The 14,689-nt window shown below is 50.9% G+C and overlaps 1 protein-coding gene across 2 annotated transcripts in view; it reads left to right on the forward strand.

Annotated features, from left to right (window-relative positions):
* Positions 1-14,689, forward strand: part of Plekhm2 (pleckstrin homology and RUN domain containing M2) — a 41,420-nt gene that overhangs the window by 19,804 nt on the left and 6,927 nt on the right. Inside the window, exons 2-8 of one of the 2 annotated variants that reach the window (XM_034502316.2) lie at positions 2,855-2,961; positions 3,097-3,206; positions 3,708-3,807; positions 4,285-4,372; positions 6,743-6,929; positions 8,728-8,787; positions 11,856-12,081. In XM_034502316.2, coding sequence (XP_034358207.1) covers positions 2,855-2,961; positions 3,097-3,206; positions 3,708-3,807; positions 4,285-4,372; positions 6,743-6,929; positions 8,728-8,787; positions 11,856-12,081 — 878 coding nt within the window. The remainder of the gene's footprint in view (positions 1-2,854; positions 2,962-3,096; positions 3,207-3,707; positions 3,808-4,284; positions 4,373-6,742; positions 6,930-8,727; positions 8,788-11,855; positions 12,082-14,689) is intronic. The other variant, XM_034502317.2, reaches the window with a different exon arrangement.

Consider the following 14,689-nt stretch of genomic DNA (forward strand, 5'->3'; position numbering starts at 1 on the left):
AACCCTGTCTCGAAAAACCAAAAAAAAAAAAAAAAAAAAAAAAAAAAAAGCACTGGTGACTCTTCCAGAGGGCCCGGGTTCCATTCCCAGTACCCACATGGCATCTCACAACTGTCCGTGTAACTGACATACATGCAGGCAAAACACCCATACACATAAAATAAATTAAAAAAAAAAAAAAACCCAAAATGGAATGGTGATAAACTTTGATGGTGAAAGAATGGCTTGGGGTGAGCAAAGTGGCTCAGGACATAAAGGTGCTTGCCACCAAACCAAGTGACCCGAGTTCAATTCCCCTTATTGGATCCGTAAGGTAAAAGGAGAGAACCAGCTCTAGCAAGTTGGAGATGTGTGCACACGTGTGCCTAGTACGTAAAATGTAAAATGGTGGCTGGAATAACAATTTTGTAAAAGACTAGCTGGGTGGGGGCTAAGTGGACTTCTGCCCATATCCAAGAGCTGAGGAAAGTGGAGATAATTAAATGGGGGTTGATATGAAAACAGACAGCAGACGAACAACACAGAATAATCTAGAAAAGACTTGTGGATCGGATGGAAAGAGGCTGAGCCATTAATAAATATGAAAAAAAAAATGGCTCAGCCATTCAGAACTAGTACAGATGACTCTTAACTCCATACTCAAAGACCTAAACACAGAAGACGAAGGGCTGGAGGGGTGGGGTAGCCTGCAACAGAGCCTCTCAAGTGGCTGTGTCTTGCCTAGCGTGCACTCAGCTTCAGCACCTCTCAATAATAAATGAAAGAGGCTGGAAGAGCGGCTGAGCTGAGCAGCCATGACACCCTGAGCTCAGATCCCAACATCCACTTAATGGGCTGGGCACAGCTGCATGCCACTGTAACCACTGCTGTAAGGACCGGAGGCAGGAGGATGGCTGCCAGCCCAGCCTGAAAACATGAGCGAGGGTTCAGGGAGGGAAAAGGCAGATCGTGGTAGAGGGGAAAACCTCTGTACAGGGGCACTGGCACCCATGTACACCACACCTCCACACACAAAGTAAAACCCCAAATATAACACATGCGGCAGAGCAGGGAAAGGGACAGAACCTTTAAAAGCTACTGACAAATTTGACAGTGTGAAAATGAAGGCTTCCTCAATATGGAAAGAAAGACACTAGAGACATTAAAACGTAATATCAAAGAAGAACAAGAAATCCATCAAAAAGCTGGTGTGGGGTACACACCATTAATCCCAGCACTAGGGGACAGAGGCAGGCTGGGCTCTGTGAGTTCGAAGCCAGGCCAGTCAGAGCTACACCTCCAGACCCTGTCAGTAGTAGCAATATAATAAATGGCAAAACCAGGCAGACCAAGCGTGGCGCTGCACATCCTCAGTCCTAGCACTGGGCAAGCTGAAGCAGGAGGATCACGAGTTTGAGGCTAGCCTAGCTATAGAGTGATACCATGTCTGGGGGTGGAGAGGGAGAGAAGGCACCAAGAGACCAGAACTTGGCACTGGTGTGACAATATGATGTAACACTAACGTGGGCAAAAATGCCTTCAGGGGCTGGAGAGCCGGCTGGGGGCCAGGAGCACTGGCTGCTCTTGCAGAGGCCCTTGGTTTGGTTCCCAGCACCAACATGGTAGCCCACAGCCATCTGTAACTTTGGTTCCAGGGGATCCAACCCCCTCTCCTGTCCACTTTATAGATAAAACGGTCATATATGTTAAATAAATACTAATAAAAAAAATTTTTAAGTAGCCAATTGGGACTCATTTAAAACAAAACAAGACAAAAACCACCTTCAGCCACTGCCAATGTGCCGCACTGTAAATTAGTTCATCCACCCTCTGCCCTTCTGCCTGCCTGAGAGCCGGGCAGACCCTTTGGGACTGAATTCTTTTCCCGTCAGCCGGGCTGCTGTGCTTGTTCCGGGTCCTAGAGAAGAGGCTGCTTTTGTTGTGGAAGTCCAGTGGTTGGCCTCCCTCCAAGAGCATGTGCTCCCTGCTTTGGCCGATCCATCACGGCTGCTGCTTCCAAAAAACATTTGAGAATGGAGCGGTCCCAGGGGCTCAAACCCACCCCACTGTGCGGGGACCTCTGCTCTTTTCTTGCATTTTCTGTCTGGGCCACTGGGAAGGAGACAGGAGTGGACGGCTCTGTTCTGGCTGCACAGAACCCAGGCTCCATGCAGTCTTGCCCATTAGGCTAACCCCTCCCCCACCTGCATCAGCCTCGTGGGCTGGGGTGCTTCAGAGCCCCTTGTCTGCAATTGCAATCTCTTCTCCCTCCCCTTCTTTCTCTCTTTCTCCCTGTCTCTCTTTTCCCCTCCCTCCCACCCTCTCTCTGCCACCCTCTCCAGCCCTGGGAACAGAGTCCTTCTTGGCACAGGGCTTGACACGAATCTGGCACACACCTAGATGTGACCATGTTCCTCGGGTACATCTAATGTCCATGTCAGCCTCTGGCAGGAAAGCCATCAAAGCAGGTGACCCAGCCTTTCAGACCTTGGTGTGTACAGAGGGCAGCTCCTAGCAGGGCCTACACATTAAATAAATGATATATTTTTTAAAGCGATTGGGAATCTTTTTAAAATGCCTTCAGGTATTACCGACAGGCGCTCTGTGTGTGTTTGTGTGTGTGTGTGTCTATGTGTCTATGTGTCTATGTGTATCTGTGTCTGTTTGTTTGACTTATATAGGAACCACTGTGTATGGTGCCAGGCCTATGCCCCTACCCCAAAGCTATCTATGCAAAGCCCTCCTGAGCCCTTGGGAACCTCCTGGGCAAGATCAGCCCTGAGCAGGACAGTTGCAGGCCGACTCTGCTGGCTATCCAGGACACCGAATGCCATGCCTGGAGCCCTCCTCATCAGCACCGTTTTCATCATTTCAGCTGCAGAGCTACTTTGCAGCGTGTGAGGACGAAACGCCTGCCATCCGGAACCACGACAAGGTCCTGCAACGCCTGTGTGAGCACCTGGACCACGCCCTGCTGTACGGGTGAGTGCAGGCTGCTCCGGGTGCTGGGGGAGCCGGGTACTGGGAGGCTTGTCTCACTCAGGCGGGCTGCAGTAAAGCACCTGATTGCCCGAGGCAGCCCAACTCAGGCCCAGCACTGCTGTTCCGTCCTCACAGATTGCAAGACCTGTCCTCTGGCTACTGGGTGCTCGTGGTCCATTTCACCCGCAGAGAGGCCATCAGGCAAATCGAGGTGCTACAGCATGTGGCCACCAACCTGGGGCGAAGTGAGTAGAACCAAGGGCCAGATGTGCTCTCCCTGTGGGGAGCGTGAGGCTCAGGTCCTGCCTGGGTCAGCCTGAGGCAGCTGTCTGCCTTGTAGCAGCGACAGTGGGGACTGACATGTGAACGCCTTCTGCAGAGCCTCATTTTTTCCCCTGCACATGACAGTTTGTGGGCGGATCACTGATGAAGTGAAGGGAAACATGATACATAAGGAAACCTTTGGAGTCCCAGGCCGAGCGTACATGTCAGAAACCATGCTAGCCTGCAGGGTCGGGGCAGCATCCTTGACTCTCTCAGACCATGCTAGCCTGCAGGGTCGGGGCAGTATCTTTGACTCTCTCAGAAAGACACTGACCGCCACCACCACCTCTGCCACCACCAGCGCTCTGACTTTCCCGGCCAACCAACCCCTGGCTGTTGGGTTCCCTAGTTCCTTGCTGGCCTTTCTCTTGCAAATGAAAAGCAGCTGCCCAGCTGCTGAGTCACTCCTGGCTTCTCTGCAGGCCGCGCCTGGCTCTACCTAGCTCTCAATGAGAACTCCTTGGAAAGCTACCTGCGTCTGTTCCAGGAGAACCTGGGCCTGCTACAGAAGTACTATGTCAGGTAAGTGTCTGGACTGCCTGGTCCCCAGGTCCCTAAGCCTCTACCCAAAGCCTCCTGTCACATAGAGGCAGAGGCCTGGTGTCACCCACTGAGGGCAGTGTCTTGCTGGCAGTCTGAGGCCTCCTCCAGAGTCCCAGCAAGGCTCTGAAGAGTCTGGTGTCTGCCCTGGCCTCAGACCATGCCATCGCTTGTCTACCCATTTGCTGGGGACACTTGAGGGACGGAGTGTTGATAGCAGCCACTGAGAACCTGGCAAGCCTTATGCTCTAGGCCCATCTCTGGAGACATCTGCAGGCTTCACAGCCAGTAAGAGAACAGGAGAGACAGAGAGGAATGGGGTGTAGCTGAATGAACTGGGTACCATCCAGGGGTGGGCTGTCATATGTCCAACTTCAACACCGTGGGCTTTCTGGTGAGCGTGAGCCAGGCTGGTGACCAGACTCTGAAGCCCCTGGGTTGTTGTTTTCTGTCTGGCAGGAATGCCCTGGTCTGCAGCCACGATCATCTGACTCTCTTCCTGACCTTGGTGTCTGGGCTGGAGTTCATTCGGTTCGACCTGGATCTGGTGAGATGCCTGTGGGAGATGGGAGGGAGCACAGAACTCCATTTCTAGTCTGGAGCTTGCCCGGTGTGGCTAAGCTTGGCTACACCTGCGTGTTCAGATAAAGAAAGCCTTTAGGACTGGCAGGATTGGATGGAAGAGGGACTCTCTCTTGGCTTACTCTTGGTCTTGCTTCAGTGTCTTCCTGCCACCTGAGCAAATGGCACACTGTCTGAAGTGTCTCACCTCAGAGGGACTTCACTTTTGTGTCTAAGAGGTGAGGACAAGTGTCCTTGGCTCTGTGCTTCTCCACAGAGTGGCCTGAAATACATGGAAATCAAGCAACAGCAGCAACAGAACCAGGGGTCAGGGATCCGACTCAGCAAGGAAAGACACTTGCAACATAAACCTGTCCCCTCAGGGTTTCCTCCCAGAACCCACATAAAAGTGAAAGGAGGGAACCAACTCCACAAAGTTGCCCTCTGACCTCCCCACAAATCCTGTAGCATACGCAGGGCCCCTCCCCCTGCAGCCATCACCACACATACATCATACACACAAAGTAAAAACAAACAAATAAATTTTATTGAGCTAGGATCTTACTAAGTAGCCCAGGCTAGCCTGGAACTCACAGAGACACCTGTCACTACCTCCCAACAGCTGGAATTAAAGGCTTGTACTACATGTTGGAGCGATGGCTCAGTGGTTAAAAGCACTGACTGCTCTTCCAGAGGTCCTGAGTTCAATTCCCAGCAACCACATGGTGGCTCACAACCATCTGTAATGGGATCTGATGCCCTCTTCTGTTGTGTCTGAAGATAGCTACACTGTATTCACATACATAAGATAAGTAATTTCTTTAAAAAAAAAAGTGTCCTACTATGCATGTCTACCTTCCAATTTTTTGAAAACGTATCCATTATTTATTTCTGGAAGTTTCCCTTAAGTATTTCCAGACTACAGTAACAAATCGTAGCAAGCGAGACTGCAAGCCTGAGATGACTTTGAAGACAATGCCGACCCCAAAAAGGCCAGAGCATCTCAGGGACCTGGGTTCCATGATCAGCGTAGAGGCCTTATTCCAGCACACCCCTCCCCGATCCCCATGGCGGGATTCGATAGAAAGCCAAGAGCTATCAAGGGAGTGGTGCTGGCCTAGAGGCTCTCTTTTTTGTGCTGTGATGGTAGAGTCCCCGCCTTGCACACATTCAGGCAGGCAGTGCACTGCTGACACATCAGACACATCTGTGGGACACACCCGTGGCTTTAGGGCTGTTTCTTTATTCCTTGGGGACGGTTATTTTCTAATTAACTCCTGAAGCACATTGATTTCTCTAAGAGCATGGGATATCTGTGTGTGTGTGTATGTGTGGTATGTAGGTGTGTGTGTGTTGTGTGTGTGTGTTGTGTGTGTCTGTCTGTGTGTATGTTGTGTGTATGTGTCTGTGGTGTGTGTGTCTGTGTGTATCATGTGTCTCTGTGAGTGTTTGTATGTCTGTATATGTTGTGTGTGTGGGTTTTTTTTTGTTTTGTTTTTTTTGTTTTTTTGAGACAGGGTTTCTCTGTGTAGCCCTGGCTGTCCTGGAACTCACTCTGTAGATCAGGCTGACCTCGAATTCAGAAATTCACCTGCCTCTGCCTCCCAAGTGCTGGGATTAAAGGCGTGCGCCACCACTATCCAGCTGTTGTGTGTGTTTTATCTGTATATCTGTGTGTGTGGTACATAGGTGTGTGTGTATGTATGCGTCTGTGGTGTCTGTGTGTGTGTCTTTCGTGTGTGTGTGTTTGTGTGTTTTATAAGTCTGTGTGTCTGTGTGGTGCGTAGGGGTATGTGTGTGTCTGGTGTGTATATAGTGCATATGGATTTATGTGTTTCTGTGGTATGTGTTTATCATGTGTATTTCTGTGTATGTTGTGTGTTTTATAAGTCTGTGTGTGTAGTGCATAGGGGTATATGTGTGTCTGTGGTATGTGTATAATGTGTATTTGTGTGCGTGTGTCCATGTCTGTGTGGTTTGTATATATCTCTATGTGTGTTGTCTGTCTATCTGTGTCATATATGTGTGTGTGTCTTGTATGTCTGTTTATGTCATATGTGTGTGTATGTCATATGTATGTCTGTGTGTCTGTATGTGTGTGGTACGTAGAAGTGTGTGTGTCTGGTGTGGTGTATCATGTGTATTTGTGTGTGTGTGTGTCTGTGTGGTATGTACATGTCTGTGTGTATGTATGTCAGGTGTGTGTGTTTACGTTGGGTGTATGTGTGTATGTGTCTGTGTATGTCTCTGTGTGATCCCCATTTCCAATCCTGGTTCTGGTGACTGCTTACTGAGCCTTGTTTGCTGCCTGTCCCCTGGGTTCTAACATCCCTCTCTTCCTCTGTTCTCTCCCAAGGACGCCCCGTACTTAGACCTGGCCCCGTACATGCCTGACTACTATAAACCTCAGTACCTGCTGGACTTTGAAGACCGCCTTCCTAGCTCAGTCCACGGTTCAGACAGCCTGTCTCTTAACTCCTTCAACTCTGTCACCTCCACCAACCTGGAATGGGATGATAGTGCAATTGCCCCATCTAGCGAGGGTAAGCGGCTCCAGGGCGAAGGAACCAGGCCCGTGCCCTGAAGCATACTCTGGACTCTCCTGAGCCTGACTGGGCGTGATGTTTCCCTCCCAGTTGAACAGAGCTGGCCATTTCCAGTATCTTCATTTCCTCAGTTTCTGTGGTAGCTTAAAAAAAGAAAAAGCAGAAATCAGGCTTTATGAACCTTACTACCTTTTCTAGAAGTTTCTAACCTCATGCAAGGAGGGGCAAGGAGAGATTCATAGCAATGTGTCCTGGAACTCTTGCCTGAGCCCCGGCGGAGCATCAGCTGCCTGGGGAGGGTTGTCCTGCTGCAGGTTCTACAGAGAGGCTGTGCAAGCTCAGGGGAGACAGACAGGTGGTCTAAGGGGTCCAGAGTCAGCACAGTTTCTTGGGCAGTCCCTGCTAGTGCCCCCCATGGGTCGGAGAGGGCAACACCTGTCCTGAGACTGAGGAGCCATAGGTGGGTCCCTTCATCTCAGATCAGTTGCTAGAAAACCCTGGCTTTCCTCAGACCTTAGGCCTTGGCCCTTACAGAACTAGCCTTTGCCCCACTTTGATGAGATCAATGACGCCCTTATTCACTCAGCCTCACCTCTGGGGTCGGGGGGGGGGGGGTCAGGTACTCACTCAGTTCCTCTGGACTTGCTCCTCCTGAGACCTGACCTTCCCCGTCCTTTGTTATGCTTGTGCTATGGGTCATATGCCCGACTTTGAGGCTTGCTGATAGTGAGAGCTGCATTGCAGGAGCTAGCAGTATAGCTCAGTGGGTAGAACGCTGGTCTAGTGTGTATGAAGCTTTGGGGTCAACCCCCAGAACTGCAGAAACCCAAGCTTGGGGCCAGTGAGATGGCCTAGTGGCTAAAAGCAAACCAGGCAAGCCTGACCACATGACATTGGTCCTGGGAACCCACCGTGTAAGAAGAGGACTGACTTTTGAAGCTTGTTCTCTGATTTCCACACACACACACACACACACACACACACACACACACACACACACTGTGCTATATACATCCTGTGCTTACACACACACACACACACACACACACGTACACACACACATATATACACACATACACACACATATACATACATACACATACATACACATACACACACAGAGACACACAATACATACACACAGAGACACACACACACATGCACACACATGCACACCAGGCATGATATTGGGGGAAACCTGCCATGCCAGCATTTGGAAGGTAGAATCAGGAGGATCAGAAGTTCTAGGTCTTTCTCTATTATGTAGCAAGTTCAAGATCAGCCTGTACTACATGAAAACATGTTTCAAAAAATTAGTGATAAGAAGACTTGCACTACTTACTTGCCTATGGTACAAGTGAAGGGGCCACCAGACTCTTTGGCTGGGCCTCATGGGCTAGCCTAGAGGAGGAGCCAGAGGGACAGACCTTGAAGAAGCAACCAGACCATCCATGAATGGAGGTGCCACCCCTCCGCTCTCCCCCACCCCCCATAAGCCCAGCAATTTATACTGTCTTAACTCAAGGCAGGGCAGGACCTCATTACCTCAAGAGCCACAGAGGGAAGGAAGGTAAGGAGTAGAAGCCCAGGTTAGTCCAAAGAAACTCAGGTTCTTTTCTACCAGAGCAGGCTCTGAGTTGGGAAGGAGTGGCCCTCAGGGCAGCCGAGGTCATAGTTGCATGTTAGAGAACACGTACTGAGATCTACTCTGTCTCTTCTCCCGTGTCTCCCACCCTGTCCCGATGTCCCTCCACTGCCTGTTTCTAACCCTGAGTTTTATCCCTCGTTTTTATAGATTATGATTTTGGAGATGTGTTTCCAGCAGTGCCGTCTGTACCCAGCACAGACTGGGAAGGTGGGACAGAGTCCTCTGTGACCCTCTTTTCCTGTTTGCAACGTTTCCACGCCAAGCTTGCTGCATGTTTCAGAATCAGCTCCTTATTACTTATAACATTGTCCGTGGTCATAACGACGCCACAGCTGGTGTTGGAGTAGGTGGGATTCTGCAGTAGGCAACTTGGCCCTTAGCCCAGGAACTCTTCTCCCAGGGAGCGTTTCTGCCTTCCCATGGGGGCCTCGGGAGTCACTAGTGAGTGTGGCACACACACCAGGCCACCCGCCTGATTCCAGTCCCGGCCATTATAAAATGATGTATGTCACTGGCCTGCCTCAGTGCATGGAAACCTGTTCTAGAAAAGTCATGCTTTGAGATACAGGGACTGTGAGTTCCCATCTACCCCAGGGGGATCCAGGAGGAAGATGGAGGCTTGATCCTTTTGGGCTATCCCTAGTCGGCTGAGGAAACTGCCCAGCAGTAGCTAAAACACCCGACAGGGAGAGCCAGCAAGATGGCTTGGCAAGCAAAGGCACTTGGCATCAAACATGGCCGCAAGAATTCTGTCCCTGGAAGCCACATGGTAGGAGGAGAGACCTGACTTCCCCAAGTTAGCCATTCTGTACACACACACACACACACACACACACACACACACACAGAGCATCCTCTGACCCCTGCACACACACAAGCACAGCATCCTCTGACCCCTTGCACACACACAAGCACAGCATCCTCTGACCTCTGCTCGCATGTACACACAGACACACACACAGACACACACACACACATGCTCACCATCCTCTGACTTCTACATACACACATAGCATGGCCTGCCCCATTAATAAGTCAATGTGGAGGTTCTCGTTCGACTTTTAAAGCAGCTTAGCCTCCTCCACTATCCACTGAGCATCAATATTGTGCGGACATTTTTCTACCTGGGACCCAGGGGTGGGCTGAGACAAATTCACACTCCGAGGCTGTACGACTTACTCAGAGCATGGTCTGTGTTTGATATGGGAAATGTGTGCTCTTTGCATCTGAGGCTTCCCCAGACTTCCTTCCTAAAGAGCTCCTGCCCCGGGGACCCCTTCTTGCCTGAGGCGGGGCTCCTCTGAGCAGTAGGAGAGAGCTGAGTTCCCATGTGATGTAAAGTGTGAACCAGCTTCACTTTGAGAGACATGGGGTCCAACACTGAGGTAAACTGTGCCTCTCAGCCGAGAAGGCAGCCTTGAGGAGTGTGTGTTTGAGTGCAGGTAGCATGAGACCCGGAATTCCACCTTAACATCTTTTCTCCTTTTAGCTTCTTCTGAAGCCCAATGTCACTGTTGGCTTTTCCCTCTGAATTCTAACCACTAACCCTTTCCTGACACATTTTACAGTCACCTGACAGGCAAGGCTCGACCTTCTGACCATCCTCTGGAGCCCTTAGATCCTCCTTAGATCTTGTCCAGGAGCTAATGCCCCAGCTTGCTCAGGCTGGGCAGGCCCAGTTTGATTCACTGTAACAGTGACTTCCCAAGTTCCTGAGCACTCAAGAGTTCCCTGGCCCACTGTGGCAGCTCACCTAGCCGAGGCCCCGCTGCCTCCTGGAGTCTGGAGGAAAGCAGGACTTGGGGATAATTCCAAACTTGGGGCCCTGAGCAAGGCTAGATAGGGTGATCCATGGTCTTAAGCTTTTTTTTTTTATAGGATTGCTAGGCATCCAGGCTTAACACCTACTGGGGTCGTTTGTTGGCCTCTCATGACCCCTCCACAAGCAGCTCCAAGAGCTAAGGGGAACGGAGGAGTAGACAAACTCTGTCCCTGCGGGAGCCTCTGTGCAGTCTGAAGGCATGGCTTCCTTCCTCTGAGAGCGAGGCTCCAATCTCAGGGAAGCTGCAGATTATCTCTAGTGTGCTCGTGACAGAGCTGTGGTTTAACTGGTCCTGAAGCAAGAGGACTGCTGGTTGTTCCAGACCAGTCAGCACTACATAGTGAGAAGTGAGGTCCCACATCTTTAAAAAAAAAAAAAAAAAAAAGAGGAAAGGCAGCCACTTAAGAGAAATGAAGTGCGGCGTCAGCCAGCAGGCACTGGCCCTTCCAGTGGGCTTAGGGAAGTGTGTTCCTTCCACTCCTGCAGAGAGAACAGCCAGGAAGATGTGCTCGCACTAACCACTAGAGTGTGTGTGGCCATTAGCGCTCACCCAGGCTGTCCCACTGGCTGGTCTCAGCTCTCTGCCTGGACACCTCCCATCTGCCACCAGTACTTGCCACCTAGGACGGTGCTCCCTGCCTACCCGTTCCAGTGAGTTAGGATAGAAGGGTTTGGAGGGGATCGCTTAGAACAGCTCCTCACTGGAAGACAGAATCCTCTACCTCACCCTAAGAGAGGTCCCTGGCTCTGCTCCCCAGGAGTGCTGGTAGATTTAGAGGAGAAAAGCCAAAATCCTCTGAAGAGCCTGAAGTGTCTTGGGGGCAGCCCCTTGTACCCCTTCCTCTCTGTATCTCATTTTGTTGCCCCTGATCTGTCACGTTGGGTCCTGTGTCCCCTCCCCAGCATCCCCTCCCCGCCCTGTGCTCCCCAGCCCATGCTTCCATGTTCTCTGTCTCTTCTGTTCATCCTGTGTCCTTTGTTCCTGTTGTCTGTGGCGGAGTGGGGCTTGCAGAGGACTTTGGGTATCACTTTCTGAAGGGAGTGGTGTTGAGGGGCTGCTGGGCATCCCTAATCCTTGTGAGAGAGGGGACTCTGAGGTTATCTTAGGTATGCAACCTGTCTCCTCCTGGCGGCCCAGCCACCCTGGGAAGCATCAAAGCCACCCTGTCTGGCTGGGGCTTAGGCCTAGATGCTGTTTGACATTGTGGACCCTTAACTGAACTTGGCTAAGTAACTAAGGGTTCCCAGTGACAGACAAGAGGGTGTCCCCATCAATTGGCTCCAAAAGAATCAATGCCATGGCCTGTGGGTTGGGACCTCTGCTCTTGAACTGGGGCCATTGTGATGAGGCTTCCCTGGGAGGAACTTGCCCACCTTCCCTGAGATAAGGCATTCTCTGGGGTCCAGCTGGTGGCTGACAGGCTGTCTGTGTCCTGTCTCCTTGTCCTTGCAGATGGAGACCTCACAGACACCATCAGTGGTCCCCGCTCCACTGCTTCAGACCTGACCAGTAGCAAGGCCTCCACCAAGAGTCCCACCCAGCGCCATAACCCCTTCAATGAGGAGCAGGCGGAGACTGCATCATCTGACACCACCCCTGTGCACACTACCTCTCAGGAGAAGGAAGAAGCCCAGACCCCAGACCAGCCAGACGCTTGTACAGAGCTTGAAGTTATCAGGTCAGCAGGGAGTGGGCCTGGGAGAAGGTGGACAGGCGCCTGGTGCCCAGTGTCCACCCCTGGACTTATGTGTAGTCCAGGGCAGACGGAGGCTTCCCCAAGGGCAGGGGATATTTCTGAGACTTGAGCAACCCCTCCACACCTGTGCAGTTCTTTGGTGTAGTGTAATTTATGAAAACTATGATCCAGCCAGTTCCCCCCAAAATGGAGACTGAGTCCTGTCAATTTATTTAATAAGCTTAGCACAGTTACTGGGCTGTTATTCCTATACACTAGACTGGCTGGTCCCCAGCTCTGCTCCCCAAGTTCCTTGCTGTTTGAGTATTGCCAGGGCTCCTTCTGCTCCATCAGCCTGTCCTCAGGATGCATTTTCGTTGGCCTCACGTCCACAGTCTATCCTGTCTAATGGAGACCTCCTGTTCCTCCATCTTTTTTATCCTCCCTCTCCTTCTCTCTCACCTGGTGGTCTCTACCTGTGACCCCCAGCCCTACAGCCTACGCCCCGCCTACCTCTTCCCATAATTGGCTGTAGCTGCTTTTATTTACCCAGTCAGGGAAGATTGACGAGCAAAGTTTATACAACATCATTTAGTGTACGTGAGAATGTGTTCATGGGACTGCAGCCAGATTTTGCAGCCACGGGGATCAGAAGTCTGTCCCATGCAGGATGCTGTAACTAAGTACAAAGATAGGTGACAGAAACAGAACACTGGAGTCCCCTCCCTCCCCCCCCCCCATACACAAACACATCCTCGAAAAAAATAGTATTTCTCTGTATGTAGCCCTGGCTGATCTAGAACTCACTGTGTAGACCAGGCTGGCTTCGACTCACAGAGATCCTGAGAGCTGGGATTAAAGGCTTACGACATCTCACCAGGCCACATCAAGCCTTTATTCTGGTGGCTGAGGTGAGGATGTCGTACCCATAGTTCCTGTAAGGACCTTTCCAAGTTCTCACACGTCCGTCTTCCGTGTGTTCCATGTCAGGGTGGGATCCTCTCTCAGTATGTTTTTCTTTTTTTTTTTCTTTTCTTTTTTTTTTTTTTTTTTTTTTTTGGTTTTTTCGAGACAGGGTTTCCCTGGCTGTCCTGGAACTCACTCTGTAGACCAGGCTGGCCTCGAACTCAGAAATCCGCCTGCCTCTGCCTCCCAAGTGCTGGGATTAAAGGTGTGCGCCACCACCGCCCGGCATCAGTATGCTTTTCTAAGGGCCATGCCCCCACTGATGGCTTCACCCTCTTGACCTCAGCCCCTCCCACAGGCCCCTCCTGATAGCATTGCTGGTGGGGTAGGGTTTCTCTGCATGAATTGAGAGGGGCACAAGCATCCAGTCTGGAACAAGGTGCAAGTTCTGGGGGAGCTGGTTGAGGCAGCCGCCATAGCTGACACTGGGCCATTATGTCTAACCCATTCAGGGCCAGAACCCACCTGCAGGTCAGACTTTGTCCCAGGAGTATTTGTTTTGTTGTTTGTTTTGTAAGAAAGGGTCTCACTGTACATGTGTGAAGCCCAGGCTAGCCTTAAACTTGCTGTCCTCTTGCCCCAGCCTCCTAGTGCTGGGAAGTTGGTGGACATTCTGCGATCTCTTTAGTTTTAGTTCTAGTTGAGCCTGCTTCATGGTTCATGTCTCTGACACACTGACAGGAGGGTACAAAGGATAGTGGAGGGACTCTCGGTCAGAGCCACTCAGCTCTCTGACCTCCCTTGGGCCTGCTCTGAGAACTTTCCAAACCAATTGAAGAGACACCCCTTATCCTGTCATACCTACTTGTCTGAGGCAGGAGCATTACTCTCTAGGGTCTGGGCCTGGGTCACACATAAACACACACTCTCTTTCTTCTTTCTCTCTCAAACACACACACACATATCCATACTTGGTCTCTCTCTCACACACACACATACATATATCCACACTTGGTCTCTCTCTCTCTCTCTCTCTCTCTCACACACACACACACACACACACACACATCCACACTTGGTCTCTCTCTCACACACACACACACACATCCACACTTGGTCTCTCTCTCTCTCTCTCTCTCTCTCTCTCTCTCTCTCTCTCTCTCTCTCTCACACACACACACACACACACACACACACATCCATACTTGGTCTCTCTCTCTCTCTCACACACACACACACATTCACACTTGGTCTCTCTCTTACACACACACACATCCACACTTGGTCACACACACTCACTCTCTCTCAGGCTGGTTAAAGTTCACACAACTGTACCAACTCGGACCTGAGGTGGCTCAGCCAGGCCCATCCCAGCCATCTTGGAACCAAAGAGTAGAGGGCCAAGATGATGAGCCCAGAAACTCTGAGGCGTTTCTGGGCATATCAGTTATTCACAATGATACCTCACAGAAAGGAGCTGTTGCTCAGAACCTGAGGGGAGCATGGCGTCGAGAGCCATCGATCCAGCTAACAGTGGCCTAGGTTTGATTCCTGGACAAGGGCAGCTGCTCAGTTAGCTTTCTTTTACTCTGTTTTGTTTTCTGAGACAACGTCTCATTGTGTAGCCCTGGTTAGCCTGGAACTTGTTATGTAGACCAGGCTTGCCTCAAATGTCCTCCTGCTTCTGACTTCCGAGTGCTAGTAT

Source organism: Arvicanthis niloticus, chromosome 5 (genome assembly GCF_011762505.2).
Source record: "Arvicanthis niloticus isolate mArvNil1 chromosome 5, mArvNil1.pat.X, whole genome shotgun sequence".
Classification (NCBI taxonomy): domain Eukaryota; kingdom Metazoa; phylum Chordata; class Mammalia; order Rodentia; family Muridae; genus Arvicanthis; species Arvicanthis niloticus.